Below are 14,983 nucleotides of genomic sequence, written 5' to 3' on the forward strand. Positions count from 1 at the left end.
GAAGAACATCTTGGTTGGCTCCACAGTTTAGCTATTGTGAATTGTGCTGCTGTAAACATTTATGTAGCTTAGGACAGCACAACTCTTGATAAGAATTTAGTATCCAACTTCTGACAAGAGATTCATATTGTTTTCAACATTGGCAACGAGCTGATTTCTGATTTTGGAATCTATGTAAAACTTAGAGCTATCTGGGTATGGTGGTGCAGTCCTGTAATCCCAGTGATTTGGGAGGCTGAGGCAAGAAGATTGTGAGTTGGAGGCCAGCCTCAGCAACTTAGTGAGACCCTGTCTCAAAATAAAAAATTAAAATGGCTGGGTATGTAGCTCAGTGGTAGAGCACCCCTGGCTTCAATTCTCAGAACCAGGGGGGACCCTTAGTGGTAACATGAAATATTGAAATATTGCTCCTTACTAAGATCATGAACAAGGCAAGGGTTATTTCTCTGACCAATTATTTTGATATCATACTGGATACAATAGCCAGTGAGACAAGGCAAAAAAAAATTAAAAAAAAAGTAATAGTAAACCTCTCTTTTTTCAGAGATAGCATAATTATTTACAAAGAAAACACCAAGGAATTAAATATCCCCAAAACAATTCTTAGAATAGGTGAATATAGCAATGTTGCAGACTACAACGTCAATATATAAAAACATTGAATTTTGAAATTCTAGCAGCAAACTGAAAATAAATTTTAAAAAATCTATAATGCCACCAAAAACATAACCTTTAGAAATAAATTTAAAAGATATGCAAAACTTCTGCACTATAAAGCATAAAATGAGTCCAAGAAAAGCTTAAATAAAAAAAGGTACATGGATCAGAACACTTACTAAGATGTTATTTCTCCCCGAATTTATCTATAGGTTCAGTGCGATCCCAACTAAAATCTCAGCATCCTTTAAAACAACAACAACAACAACAACTTTTTGTAGTTGTAGATGGACAGAATGCCTTTATTTATTTTTTATGTGGTGCTAAGGATTGAACTCAGTGCCTCACAAATGCTAGGCAAGTGCTCTGCCACTGAGCTACAACCCCAGCCCAAACATCCTTTTTATTTTATTTTTTTTAAATTTTTTTTAATAATTTTTATTTATTTTTATTGTTTAATTTTCGGTGGACACAACATCTTTGTGTGTATGTGGTGCTGAGGATCGAACCCGGGCCGCACGCATGCCAGGCGAGCGCGCTACCGCTTGAGCCACATCCCCAGCCCCTATCCTTTTTAAATTTAAGTATAAAATGCTGATTCTAAAATATATATGGAAATATAGAGGATAAAGAACAGTCATAAAGATTTTAGAAAAGAACAAAGTTGGAAGACTTACTACACCTGACTTAAATACTATAATGATACAGTAATAAAAATGTGTTATGGCCATAAGCATAAACTTACAGATCAATGAAAAAGAATTGAAATAGCTATATGCAATTGAACTGACAAAGGTGAGAAGAAAAAATATTCACATGGAATCTCAAGAGGACTTGAAATAGCCAAAATAATCTTGAAAAAGATCAAAGGTGGAGATCTCATACATCTGGACTTAAAACTTATTACAAAGTTAGATGTCATTAGGAATATAAAAAGAAAACTACATACAGAGAGAAAATATGTATAATCACAGAGCCAATCAATAATTTATATTCTGAATGTAGAAAGAAATGTTATAATTCAATAAGACAAATACATGCTTAAGAAATGGGTTAATGGCTCTGGGTTGAGGGAGGTGGGAGGGAATAAGTTGCAAAAGATGTTTTGTTAAGAGCGTACTAGAAAATTACAGCTTACCTATTCCCTGTATGTTATGTGCATTTCATTAACTTTGCTGTAATGGACAAAGGAGTCCTAATTTTATAATATACAGTCCCTACTAAGAGTTTGCCAATGTATGACAAAAACAGAGTTAGTAAACACATTTTGTACAGAAACGCAGACTTCTGAGAAAGACTTTTTGAAGTGAAATTCTAATATCACATCTGAGTGATACATATGCCTATATCACATGTGATACAGGAAAGAAGGAAATGGAAGAAATGAAGGATTCTAGGCCAGAATAACCATGTGTGCAGTTTATTCAACACTACTTTGTACAACTGAAGTCCATATTTGAAAAATATAGTCTTTCTTGATGTTTAGAAGTGTACAAAGTATGTTAAAAGTAGAGGCAGCAAGTAAAACATTTTTTGAGGAAAAAACTGGTTAATGGGCTGGGCACATTATAATGCCTATAATTCCAGCAACTTGGGAGGCTAATGCAGGAGGATCACAAGTTTGAGGCCAGCATCAGCAACTTAGTGGGATCCTAAGCAACATAGCAAGACCCTGTTTCAAAATAAAAAGAGCTGTGAATATGGTTCACGGGCAAAGTGCCCCTGGTTTTAATCCCCCAGACCCCCCCCCCAAAAAAAGAGGGGGGTGAATATATATAAGATCTTTATCACACATTGATCCGTTTGTTTTTATAATTCTTTGTAAAAAGCATTTTTAGATTCAGGGTCTAAATAAAAATCAGGCAGTCTGCTAATCTCTCAGTTATAATATTAGTGTTCTAGTAAATGATGAGCAACAAATGAAACATTCTACCAGCACTTTATGATCTTTTGGTTAAGGGCAAAAATATGTCTCCAGTTCTAAAGTATTCACCATGAATCTCTGAGCAGATAAGATGTGAAGAGGGACTGGCTTCTCCAGAAGACCTGGCAACCACATGGTCAAAGGATCTTGGTTACATGGCCAGGTACAAGGACAGGTACAGGGTACAAGGTCAGATTAGGTCATCAAGAGGAGGGTAGTGCTACCACAAGGGGATACCCTTGTCTTGAATCCTTTTGAAAATTTAGATCCACTTTTTGTGCTACCTAGGGAAAAAGGGTCATTACAGCATTGTTCTTGATTTCCATTGTAACTTAAAGGGAAATTGTCACTGTTATGGGATGATTTGAAAATTAGCCCTGACTTACCTTATTTTGCTCAGACACCTCATCCTATGTGAAATTGGCTTCCCTTCCACATGAGCCTATTGCATAAAAGCTAATACCTCCACCCCCACTTACTTGCATCCTGACCACAATATCCTTGCTTTATGGGACTAATGCAAAATTGTTTTTCTGAGTATGAACTTTCTGAGAGTATGATTATATGACTCTTTTTTGGTAACTTTCCATTTGCATGAGATGTACCTTACAATTATGATTGCTTCCCCTGCAAACTTTTTGTAGTTTTAGACCTTATAAGCATGTTACTGCCCCCCAATCAGGGTCGAGGGTTGCACAACTGCTTGCTGCACTCTTGGCCCTGGATGGAAATAAAACTTTTGTCTTTACCTTAAAAGGCCTTAGAGAATTATTTATAAATTTGGGAATAACACCTTAACTTCACAATGTCTGGAGGCCTTGATGTCCTGCAAATGAGGAAGGAGGATGTCCCCAAATTCCTTGCAGCAGGAACCCACTTATGTGGCACCAACCTTGATTTCTAGATGGAACAATATATCTTAAAAGGAAAAGTGATGGCATCTATATCATAAATTTGAAGAGGACCTGGGAGAAGCTTCTGCTGGCAGCTCGTACCATTGTTGCCATTGAAAATCCTGCTGATGTCAGTGTCAAATCCTCTAGGAATACTGGCCAGTGAGCTGTGCTGAAGTTTGCTGCTGCCATGGAGCCACTCCTATTGCTAGCTGCTTCACTCCTGGAACTTCACTAACAAGGCAGCCTTCTAGGAGTCATGTCTTCTGGTATTTACTGGTCTCAGGACTGACCACCAGTCTCTTACAGAAGCATCTTATGTCAACCTGCCTACCATTGCTCTGTGTAACAGATTCTCCTCTGTGCTATGTGGATATTGCCATTCCATTCAATAAAGGGAACTCACTCTGTGGATGTGATGTGATGGACGCTGGCCCCAAAAGTTCTGTGCATGCATGGCACAATTTCCTGTGAACACCCAGGGCAGGTCATACCTGATATTTACTTCTACAGAGATCCTGAAGAAAATGAAAAAGAAGAGCAGGCTGTTGCTGAAAAAATTGTGACCAAGGAGAAATTTCGGAGCAAAGGGACTGCTCTAGCTCTTGAGTTCACTGCTACTCAACCTGAGGTTGTAGACTAGTCTGAAAGTGTGCAGGTACCCTTTATGCATATCTAAGCAGTTCTTTACTGAAGACTGGAGAGCCTGGCAGCCACTGAAGATTGGTATGCAGCTCCCACTGCTCAGTGCAGAGAGAACAACCACTTAGTGGTCTTGAGCTGTTCCTCTGTAAACACTTAAGCAAAAATAGAAATAAATTTATGGAAAATAAACACTTGTTTCTTAAAAAAAAAAAAAAAAAGAGGTCCAGTGCTTGAAAAGCCATTTTCCAATTACAAGACCTCACTGGGCCAAATGAGGTGGTTCACGAGATTCAAGATGAGACCCCTTCACTTCCTTGCTTTACCAGTACCTGCGGAAACCAGTTATGATCTGAAATGAAATGACAGTGCTGGCAGAGTTTATTTGTAAGTCAATGATCTCTGTAATTCAATTGCCACACAAACACTTTTCTTTTTTAATTGTTTTTAGTGTTGGGGATTGAATAAAGGAATATTCTGCCACTGAGCTACATCTCCAGCACTTTTCAATTTTCATTTTGAGACGGGTCTTATTAAGTTGAAGAGGCTGGCCTCCAACTTGAAATCCCCCTGCCTCAGTCTCCCAAGTCACTGGGATTACAGAGGTGTTCCACCATGTCCAGCAAATATCTTCTTTTTAAAATACATTTTTTGTGGGCTGGGGCTGTAGCTCAGCGGCAGAGCACTTGCCTAGTGCATGTGAGGCACTGGGTCCAGTCCTCAGCACCACATAAAAATAAACAAATAAAATAAAGACATGCTGACCATCTATAACTATAAAAAATATTTTTTGCTTATTTTGATCTAGAGTTTTTAAAATACACTATACATCTTCCATGTGCCAAAAATTTGTACTACAAGAATCTGAAATCAACCAACCACCACAAAATTTAAGTAAAAATAGCAGAAAGCCTTAAATTGTATCTCTGTTTCCATAACTTCACATTTTCCTATACAAAAAGCACTTAACATTGCTACAGATGAAGAAATTCATAAGAAGTATGTGGGGGTGTGTCCACAGAAAGGCCATGCTGGTCTCCTGATGGACAGAAACCATCTCATAGAATGCCAACTTTAGACAAAGACTCTCTAAGACTAGGTTACAGGGAGATATCAAAGCAAGGCTGCTTTGAATTCTGTCTAAGAAGACAAAAACAAGGCTACTGTGCAATCTGCAAACTAACAACACTCCTCCTCCTATAGCTAGAACAAGTGACATGCTACTTCTTTACTAATTACAGCTTTTAAAATATTGTTATACATATATACATTTATATATATATGAACAGTCCAATATATTTTGATATATTAATACAAGCATGGAATACATCTTATTCTAATTAGGATCCCAGTCTTATAGATGTACATGAGGTTGAGATTCACTCTGGTGTATTCATATATGTACATAGGAAAGTTATGGCAGATTCATTCCACTGTTTTTCCTACTCCTATCCCCCCTTCCTTCCCTTCATTCCCCTTTGTATAATCCACTGAAATTTTATTCTTCCCCTCCCTTCCTTGTTGTGGGTTAACATCTAGATATCAGAGAGAACATTCAATCTTTGGTTTTGGGTGACTGGCTTATTTAGCAGATAGTCTCCAGATCCATCCATGCAAATGTACTAATGTCATTCTTCTTCTTTATGGCTGAGTAATATTCTATTGTGTACCACAATTTCTTTATCCATTCATTTGTTGATGGGCATCCACCAATTATAGCTTTATCCCCTCTGGTCTTCCTTTTCTCATAGATAAGATTCCTTGAGACGCCCTATCACAAAATCACCCCCACTTTCTGAAAATATCTAATCTATGGCAAATCTCTGCTTCCTTAGACTATCCTACAAATCATACAACTAAAGCCAAAATTCTAAATAAGGTTCTTAACTTATACCCTCTTACTGAGGTATACCCTAGTTTCATGCAGTGTGTGTTCTCTCACTGTATAACCAGAGTAATAAAACCAACTTGTTCAACTGCATGCATGTTGCTGGTGGTATTGGCTAGAGGGGGATGGCATCATCTAAGTACTATATTCTCTCTAGAAATTTTTACACACACACACACACACACACACACACAAACACACCAAAAGATCCACAATGCACAATATTAAAGAGAATTGTGCTGGAGAACCAGGAAAAGGCAGGTCACTTCTGGTACTTGCTGTGAATACAAAATAACAACATGCTACATAAGATCTCTCTAAAATGATTTAAAATACAGAAAGAAAAACCAACAAGGGGAAAATGCCATAAAAAATAGCCAAGGCATAAGTGACAAAGTAAAAGAAATAGAATCATTAAGTTCATAAATTTAATACTTTTTTCAATTAAAATTAAAACAGTTTACACTCCTTATACTACATGTTCAAAAAAAAAAAAAAAAACTTTGACAAAGCCAGACATAGTGGTGCACTGTCTCAAAATAGGTCCCTGTCTCAAAATAAAAAATAAAAAGGGCTGGGATGTGCCTCGGTGGTTGAGCAGTTGAGCATCCCTGGGTTCAATCCCCAGAACCCCCCACCCCCCAAAAAACCCCAACTTTGACAAGACTTCAAGGAAAAAGGTAGACTTGGTAACAAAACAAAGATCTTTTGAATACAAAAACTTCAGTTATTTCTTTTTAAATAGAGGTCCTAACTTCCAGATGTCCTTATACCTACTGAAATGACAAAGTAGGCCCTATTTCTACAACAAAATAGAAGCTAAGGCAAAGCTAATATTTGGCATTCACAACATTTTTTAATGTCTTTATTTTATTTATTTATTTATTTTGTAGTTGTAGATGGGCAGAATACCTTTATTTATTTATTTAATTTTTATGTGGTACTAAGGATCAAACCCAATGCCTCATGCATCAAGGCAAGTGCTCTGCCTCTCAGCTACAGCCCCAGCTCTAATGCCTTTATTTTACTTGTTTATTTTTATTTTTTTACATATTTTTTTAGTTGTCAATGGATCTTTATTTTATTTACATGCAGTGCTGAGAATCAAACCCAGTGTCTCATACATGATAGTCAAGTGCTCTACCACTGAGCTATAGCCTCAGTCCTATATTTGTTTATTTTTATATGGTGCTAAGGATTGAATCCAGGGCCTTACCTGTGCTAGGCAAGCACACTGCCACTGATTAGAGCCCCAGCCCATTCACAAATTTTTGGTCCAAAAATAGTTTTTATTTTTCAAGGTAAACAATTTTACATAAAACATTCACAAGTCCACTCTGTACAAAATTCCTTCATTTCCAAATCAAGGCAGTATGAAAAGATTCTATATTTTTCAAATTAACCTGAAAGTTTTTCATACCCAATGTTTCCTGTGTTCAGAGAAGTGAAATTCTATTAATGATCAGCTCTCCTTTCATGAGAGAGGGAGGTTTTTTGGCTTCTTCTCAGGATGCCTACAGCAGCCTTGTAGCAGGCCCTGACATGAAGGTACCACAGAGCCCTCTTTATGAGCACACATGGTACTGCTCTGGATTTCCAGACCTATGAAGACAAGGTTCTAGGCATTTGTTCCCTCTCCAGTGTGTCTGGCACAGTAGGTGACATTACAAAGCAGCTCTGGTTCTCATGGACTTCTTACAAGGGCACACTAAATATAGCTTCTGCTAAAATTTTTGGAATCAGGTTGAATACTACTTATGACACCTCACTGTGAGTTTACTGACACTTGTCTAATACATAAGGTAACAAAGTAGGTACAGTGAAATAAAATTCCTTTCCAAAAATATGTTGGGCTTACCTTTCAGAGCTATTACTTTAGAAGCTGGATTCATGATGGCAGTCTCTGCTGAGATAGGACGTCTGATGGGTGCCATTGGGTCATTCATGTCAATAATCACCACTTGTGCCTGCTCCCCGACTTTCTCTCGGACACATATGAACTTGTCAGACTCCATAGTCAGTGTGCTAAATCCAATATTGGCTGGATTTATTCCTAGGTTTTGGAGCTAAATAGAGAAGAACCTTTGATTAAAGTAAGCTTTTCCTTTCTGAAAGAGATTATCTCTAGCCTAGTGTTAGCAAAGTCTAACAGAAGGAAGAGGAAAATGTATACTAGAGTTTAGAAAAAACTTAACATTAGGTAAATATTTAAGGAAAACATAGGTTTTCCTTTCTATACTTGTAATAGTAACAGTCTAAAGGTCAAGAGACGCCCTTGAGTTAACTTTCAAGGGGCTTAAAATCTGCAGGGGTGACAAGGCATGTGTAAGAATAAAGATAGCACCAGGGAGTATAAAGGTTGCCATAAGAGACACAGAAAGAGATGAGCTGGAGGGAGCCCACAAAAAACACCACCAGAGAAGGCACAGAGAAGTTCATCATTGAGGAGAGCTTTTGGGAGCTTCAGGGGAAGAAAATGGGGAAAGAGGAGACACAAATACTGGTTTTTCTAAAAAGCAAGTAAAAAGAAAAATTAGATAGGAATTTGTTTAAAACATCTCCCTAGACATCATTAAGTCTGCCTAAATCTGATTTTTACTTGTGAAAACCAAAACTAGGCAACTTTCTCCAAAGGCCAGCATATGAGAGTACCTGGATTAAATAAGACCTACTAATGGGATTTGCAACAATGAAATTCCCCAGAAAAACACATATTTAAGAAGCATACATAAAGAACCTATAAAGAACCATGTCTATTTCTATAAATTCCCCTGCCTCAACAAGCTACCTTTATTTTCACTTTATTTATTATTTGAAATGGGGTCTTGCTGTGTTGCCAAAGCTGGTCTGAAATTTCTAGGCTCAAGTGATTCTCCTGAGTCAGCCTCAGTGGCAGAGTAAGGGGAGGTGGCCACTGAATCAGCCAGTAACTGGGACTACAAGCACATGCCATTGAGAGGAGCTTTTCTTTGTGTTTTGTTTTGCAGTGCGGGGGGATTGAACCCAGGGCATCCTGCATAACAGACCACTGAGTGTTCTATAACTCCAGAAGTTCTTTCTATAAAATTAATTAATTAATTTGTTTATTTAAACTAGGTATATATGACAGCAGAATGCATTCTGATTCACTGTACACAATTTTAGCACAACTTTTCATTTCTCTGGTTGTACATGATATGGCATCATACCATAAGTGCAGTTAACACATGTATCTAGGGTAATGATACCCATCTCATTTCAGACCTTCTTTTATTTTTAAATATTGTTCAGTTCAATCCCATCCCTACTGCTATTGTTTTGACCTTTTAACATCTGTTTCCTTGTGTAAACTTGTGTAAGCTTATTCCACCTACAAAGATAGTGAACCCCTTGTTTAAAAATATCTACCACCTTTTGGAAGGAACAAGAATGAGACTGTTCATACTGTTGGTATAATTTTTATTCTATTATTTTTTTCTTTGTTATAGGTATGAATGCCTCAAAAGCAGGGACTGTATCCACCGTTTGTTGTCTTTGTAGCATAGTCTAACACACACTGGATATTCTAGCTACTGAGTTCAGCAGGCTGCAGAACAAAAGATTACCTCATCTGATCTTCCTACTAACCAAGGTTTTTTATTTTTATTTTTTTTTAACTAAGAAATCATTCCAGGAGTTGGAGATATGGCTCAGTGGTAAAGGGTTTACCTGATTCCTGAGTCTCCTCCATAAAAGTCCCAGAACTCAAGCCTGTTTTGCCTCTCTCTCCTATAGAGAGATGGCGTTTATTTGTCAGCTCTGACAAAAAACTCTCCTGTGCATTTCTGCCTGGTCTCTGTCTTTATTTCTTGCTTACCTGTCTCTCGTTCCTTGCTTTCCCTTTAATCCTCATCAAAATAACCAGTGACAAGGGGCTGGGGTTGTGGCTCAGTGGTAGAGTGCTTGCCTCACATGTGTGAGGCACTGGGTTCAATTCTCAGCACCACATATAAATAAATGAATAAAATAAAGGTCCATCAAACTAAAAAATATTTTTTAAAAAATAACCAGTAACATTCTTCAGATAACTAGAAAAAGCAATTCTCAAATTCATATAGGAGCTAGCTCACACTTTTGATGCCAGTGACTTGGGAGGCCAAGGCAGGAAGATTGCAAGTTCACGGCCAATCTCAACAACTATTTTAGTTAGGACTTTTGCCATTATGAACAAAAGACCCGAGAAGGTCTTTTAGAGGAGGAAAAGTTTATTTGGCTTACAGTTTCAGAAGTCTCTATCAATAGGTGGCCAACTCCACTGCTCTGGGCCTGAAGTGAAGCAGAACACCACCACAAAAGGAGGAAAGCAGTTCAGGACATGGCAACAAGAAAGCAAAAAAAGCACTCCGCTCACCAGGGACAAAATATAAACCCCAAAGGCATGCCCATAGTGACCTACCTCCTCTAGCCACCCTACCTACCTACAGTTACCTCCTAGTTAATCCACATAAATGGATTTATCATCCATTGATTATGTTAAGACTCGAATCAGTTCAACTCTGAAAATTCTGCAGTCTAACACATGTGCTTTTGGGGGATACCTCATTGGTAAACCCAAATAGCAACTTAGTGAGATTTTGTCTTGAAATAAAAAATAAAAAGGGTTGGAAATGTAGCTCATTCACAAAGTACCTCTGGGTCCAACCCATGGTGGTGGTACTGCTACTACTGCTGCTGCTACTACTACTAGTAATACTACTAATAATAATGAAGCACAAAGACTCCAAAGAGCCAAGGCAATTCTTAGGAAAAAAGGACAGTGCTGGAAGCATCACAATACTTTATTTCAGAATATATTATAGAGCCCCTGTAACAAAAACAGAAAGGTATTGTCATAAAAACAGACATAAAGACCAATATAATAGAATAGAGGACCCAGAAATAAACCCATGCATTCAAACCATCTGATTCTCAACAAGAGTCAAAAACATATACTGGAGGGGCTGGGGTTATAGCTCAGTGGTGGAGTACTTGCCTAGTTTGCAAACTAGTAAAGCCACTATGGAAATCAATATAAAGATTCCTCAAACAAAACAAAAATAGAACTACCATATGATCCAGCTACACCATTCCAGATATATATCTGAAGGAATCAAAGTCAGTATACAATAGAGATATCTGCATACTCATGTTTATCGTGACACTATTTACAATAGTTAAATTACAAATTGAGCCTAGATGCCCATAAATAGATAAATGGATAAAGAAAATGTAGTATATATACATAATGGAGTATTATTTAAACATAAAGAACAACAAAATCATGCCATTCTTATGAAAATGAATGGAACCAGAGATCATCATGTTAAGTGAAATAAGCCAGACTCAGAAAGGCAAGTATCACATGTTTTTTCTCATATGTGGAACTAGAAGGGGGGGAAAAAAAAAACACAAAAGGGGGACTATTCGGAAAACAAAGGAAAGGCTACTGTAAGGAGAGGTTAGGCAGGGTAAGAGAAAGTAATAGGAAGGTACAATCTTCTCCCCTGAAATCCATTAGATTTGTGAACTCTTTGAAAAGAAAATCATGAATACTTGCAGTCGAAATGGGCTCACTTAAAAAGTCACACCGAATCAATCTCACTTTGTTTCTTCTTTTTTTCTTCTTCTTATTTTTTTTTTCAGTACAAGGGATTGAACCCAGGAGAACTTAATCACTGAGTCACATTCCTATCCCTTTTTTTCATATTTTATTTAGAGACAGGGTCTCGCTGAGTTGCTTAGTGTCTTGCTAAATTGCTGAGGCTGGCTTTCAACTCGTGATCCTTCTGTCTCAGCCTCCTGAGCCACTGGGATTATAGTCATGTGCCAACCACCCAACTCAACCTCATTTTCTTGAAAGCAAAAGTAATAGAATAAAATTTCATTTCAATAAGCGATCTAGCTTAGGTCTGCTGAGGTAGCTTAAAGTAATTTTATAGACATTAAATTCTCATTGTAAGACTTTTATCTATGGCACCTTTATAGTATACAGAGCTTTGTTTGTATTAGTTTCTTCTCAAATTGAAAGTAAGGTCTCATCATTTGGATCTATTAAAACATTCAGCATTGGCTGGGGGATATAGCTTGGTGATATGGGACTTCCCTAGCATGCACAAGGCCCTAGATCCAATCCTCAATACCACACACAGACAAAAACAAAGGAAAAACTTTAGCACAGAAAAGCCCAAACAACACATGAAACAAAAGGCTCCTGGAATGAGATAGAGAGGCATGGAGCAAGCTTATATACAATCAGAAGTTCAGTTGAACCACACCCCATTGGCATAGACCATATGTATCACTGTCTATCTGATGCTGAGTCCCAGTACTCTGACTTTAACCATCTGCTAGTCAATATTTTGAACAATTACTGTGGTCAATCATTCCTCATATCAGGAATGATTTTATTATCTGCTAAAGGGATACTGTCAACATAAGAGGCCAACCTGAATAGGTCTGAAAGGACTATAAAATAAAAAAGATAAAATTACACAAATTCAAACAAATAGTACATTTGTGTTAAATATCAAAAAATAGGATCAAGATAGCCAGCCACAGTGGCACTAAAATAAAATGTCAATCAAATGCAGTATGAGCCTTCTTTGGATGCTAATTCAAATAAACCAAATAGATAAAATAATTGATACAAAAGAGAAATTTACACTGACAAGATACTGAATAACACTGAGGGATGACTTTTTTTTTAGGTGCAATAATGTTGTTAGAGTACATGTTAAAAATAAAAGTTTTAATGTACATTGATGGGTTAAAAGATGTAGTGGATACATACAACTGGATTATTACTTAGCCTTAAAAAGGATGGAAATTCTGACACATATAATTTCACAGATGAACTCTGCTATAGTTTTGTTACGAGATGTCTCACAAATTCTCATGTGTGAGACAACACAAGAATTTTCAGAAACGAAATGATCAGATTACGAGATATGACCTAATCAGTCACATGCAGGATTAACTGGGTGTAACTGTAGGCAGGTAGGGTGTGGCTGGAGGAAGTAGGTCACTGGGGATGTGACTGTGGGATTTATATTTTGTCCCTAGCAAGCACAGCTCTTTTTGCTTCTTGGTTGCCATGTCCTGAGCTGCTTCTCTGTTCCACACCTTTCTGTCATGATGTTCTGCCTTTCCTCAGGCCCAGAACAATAGATTTGGCTGACCATACTCTGAATCTCTGAAACTATGAGCCAAAATAAACTTTTCCTCCTCTAGGTTGCTCTTGTCAGGTCTTCTAGTCATACTAACAATAAAGCTGAGTAAAATAAACTCTGAGGTCATTACACTGAATGGACAGTCAGTCACAAAAAAGACCAATGTTGCATGCATGAGTCCATTAATATGGGGTACCTAGATTAGCCAAATTCACAAAGACAGAAGAAAGAAGAATGGTGGTTACCAGGGACTTGGGAAGAGCAGGAATGGGGAGTCAGTATTTCAGTGTTGCAAGATGAAAAAAGTAAGGGAAATGGACAGTGGTTATGGTTATATGACAATTTGAATGGGTTAAGTGTACTGAATTGTACACTTAAAAATGGTTAAGACAGGTGAAGCTGGGATTTCACTGATATAGCACTTGCCTAGCATGTGCAAGGCCCCAAGTTTAATCTACTGCACTGTAAAAAAAAAGGTTAAGATAATAAGTTTTATATGTACTTTATCACAATAAAAGAAAGTGGAAAAAATAATCAAGAGTTCTCTTTTGGAGATATAGCCTCAGATAAGTAAGAATGAAATATGAGATCTGGAAATACCCTTGAAATAATCTGGTAGTGAGAAGGCACATAACTGAAACAGGTATTAGTAAGCAACTATTATCTTTTCAACCAATTCAAGTTTTTCCAGGATACAGAAGAACAGGAATGAAAGCTCTTTGGACAGAGCTGCACACTCAAGTGGGTCTAGGTTTTCTGTTATCATTTCATTCTCAGTTTAGGGATGTACATTGGTTTAATATTATGACATCCTGATCACTGCAAATATAACTGAGAATTTGTAATCCTGAAGAATTTGTATTCAATATGTTAGGTATAGTAGGTTCTAAAACATTAGTAGTTATTTTCCTTATCCAAGAGAATATATGCATGTTTATACCAAATATCACTGATACTTCCCAGAGAAGTAATTGCCCAAAGTTGAGGGTTTCTGTTTGTTCAGTTTTGGTTTTTTCCAGTACTGGGGATCAAACTCAAGGCCTCACACATACTAGGCAAGTACTCTGCCATAGAGCTGTATCTCCAGAACTTTTTATTTTCTATTTTAAGACAGGGTCTTGATAAGCTGCCCAGGTTGGTCTCAAATTTATAATCTTCCTGCTTCAGTCTCCCAAGTAGTTGAGATTACAGGTGTGAGGCACAGCACCCAGCTTCATTTTTTGAAAAAAATTTTTTTTCACTTTAACCAAGGATTTTGATCCCTAATATATAATCATTTGGGTAGGTAAACTAGCTACACATTTTAAATGGTCCATATACATTGAATTAACCAAAGGTGGAAAAGTCAAAAAATTTTTTTGAGTACTGGTGATTGAACCTAGGGGTGCTTTACCCCTGAGCTACATCCCTAGCCCTTTTCATTTTTGATTTGGAGACAGGGTTTCACTAAGTTACTGAGGCTGGCCTCAAACTTTTTTTTTTCAAAAAAATATATTTATTTTTTAGTTACAGGTGGACACAATATTTTTATTTTATTCGTATATGGTGCTGGGGATCAAACCCAGTGCCTCACGCATGGTAGGCGAGCGCTCTACCTCTGAGCCACAGCCCCAACCCAGGCCTCAGACTTTTAATCCTTCTGCCTCAGCTTCCTGAGTAGCTGGGACTACAGGCATGCACCACCAATCATGGCTTGACAAGTCACTAACAGTTCTCAAAACCTACAATTAAATCAGATATGGTGTCCCAGGTTGGTCTGTCTCTCTCTCTCTCTCTCTCTCTCTCTCTCTCTCTCTCTCTCTCCCTCTCTCTC

General features: G+C 37.5%; 1 protein-coding gene and 1 pseudogene across 5 annotated transcripts in view; one reads left to right on the forward strand and one right to left on the reverse strand.

Annotated features, from left to right (window-relative positions):
• Cltcl1 (clathrin heavy chain like 1) overlaps positions 1-14,983 on the reverse strand; it is a 101,278-nt gene that overhangs the window by 79,256 nt on the left and 7,039 nt on the right. For all 5 annotated transcript variants that reach the window (XM_048785130.1, XM_048785128.1, XM_048785129.1 and 2 more), the window contains exon 2: positions 7,863-8,070. In XM_048785130.1, the coding sequence (XP_048641087.1) occupies positions 7,863-8,070 (208 nt within the window). The remainder of the gene's footprint in view (positions 1-7,862; positions 8,071-14,983) is intronic.
• Positions 3,344-4,221, forward strand: LOC107154497 (annotated as a pseudogene).

Source organism: Marmota marmota, unplaced genomic scaffold (genome assembly GCF_001458135.2).
Source record: "Marmota marmota marmota unplaced genomic scaffold, marMar, whole genome shotgun sequence".
Classification (NCBI taxonomy): domain Eukaryota; kingdom Metazoa; phylum Chordata; class Mammalia; order Rodentia; family Sciuridae; genus Marmota; species Marmota marmota.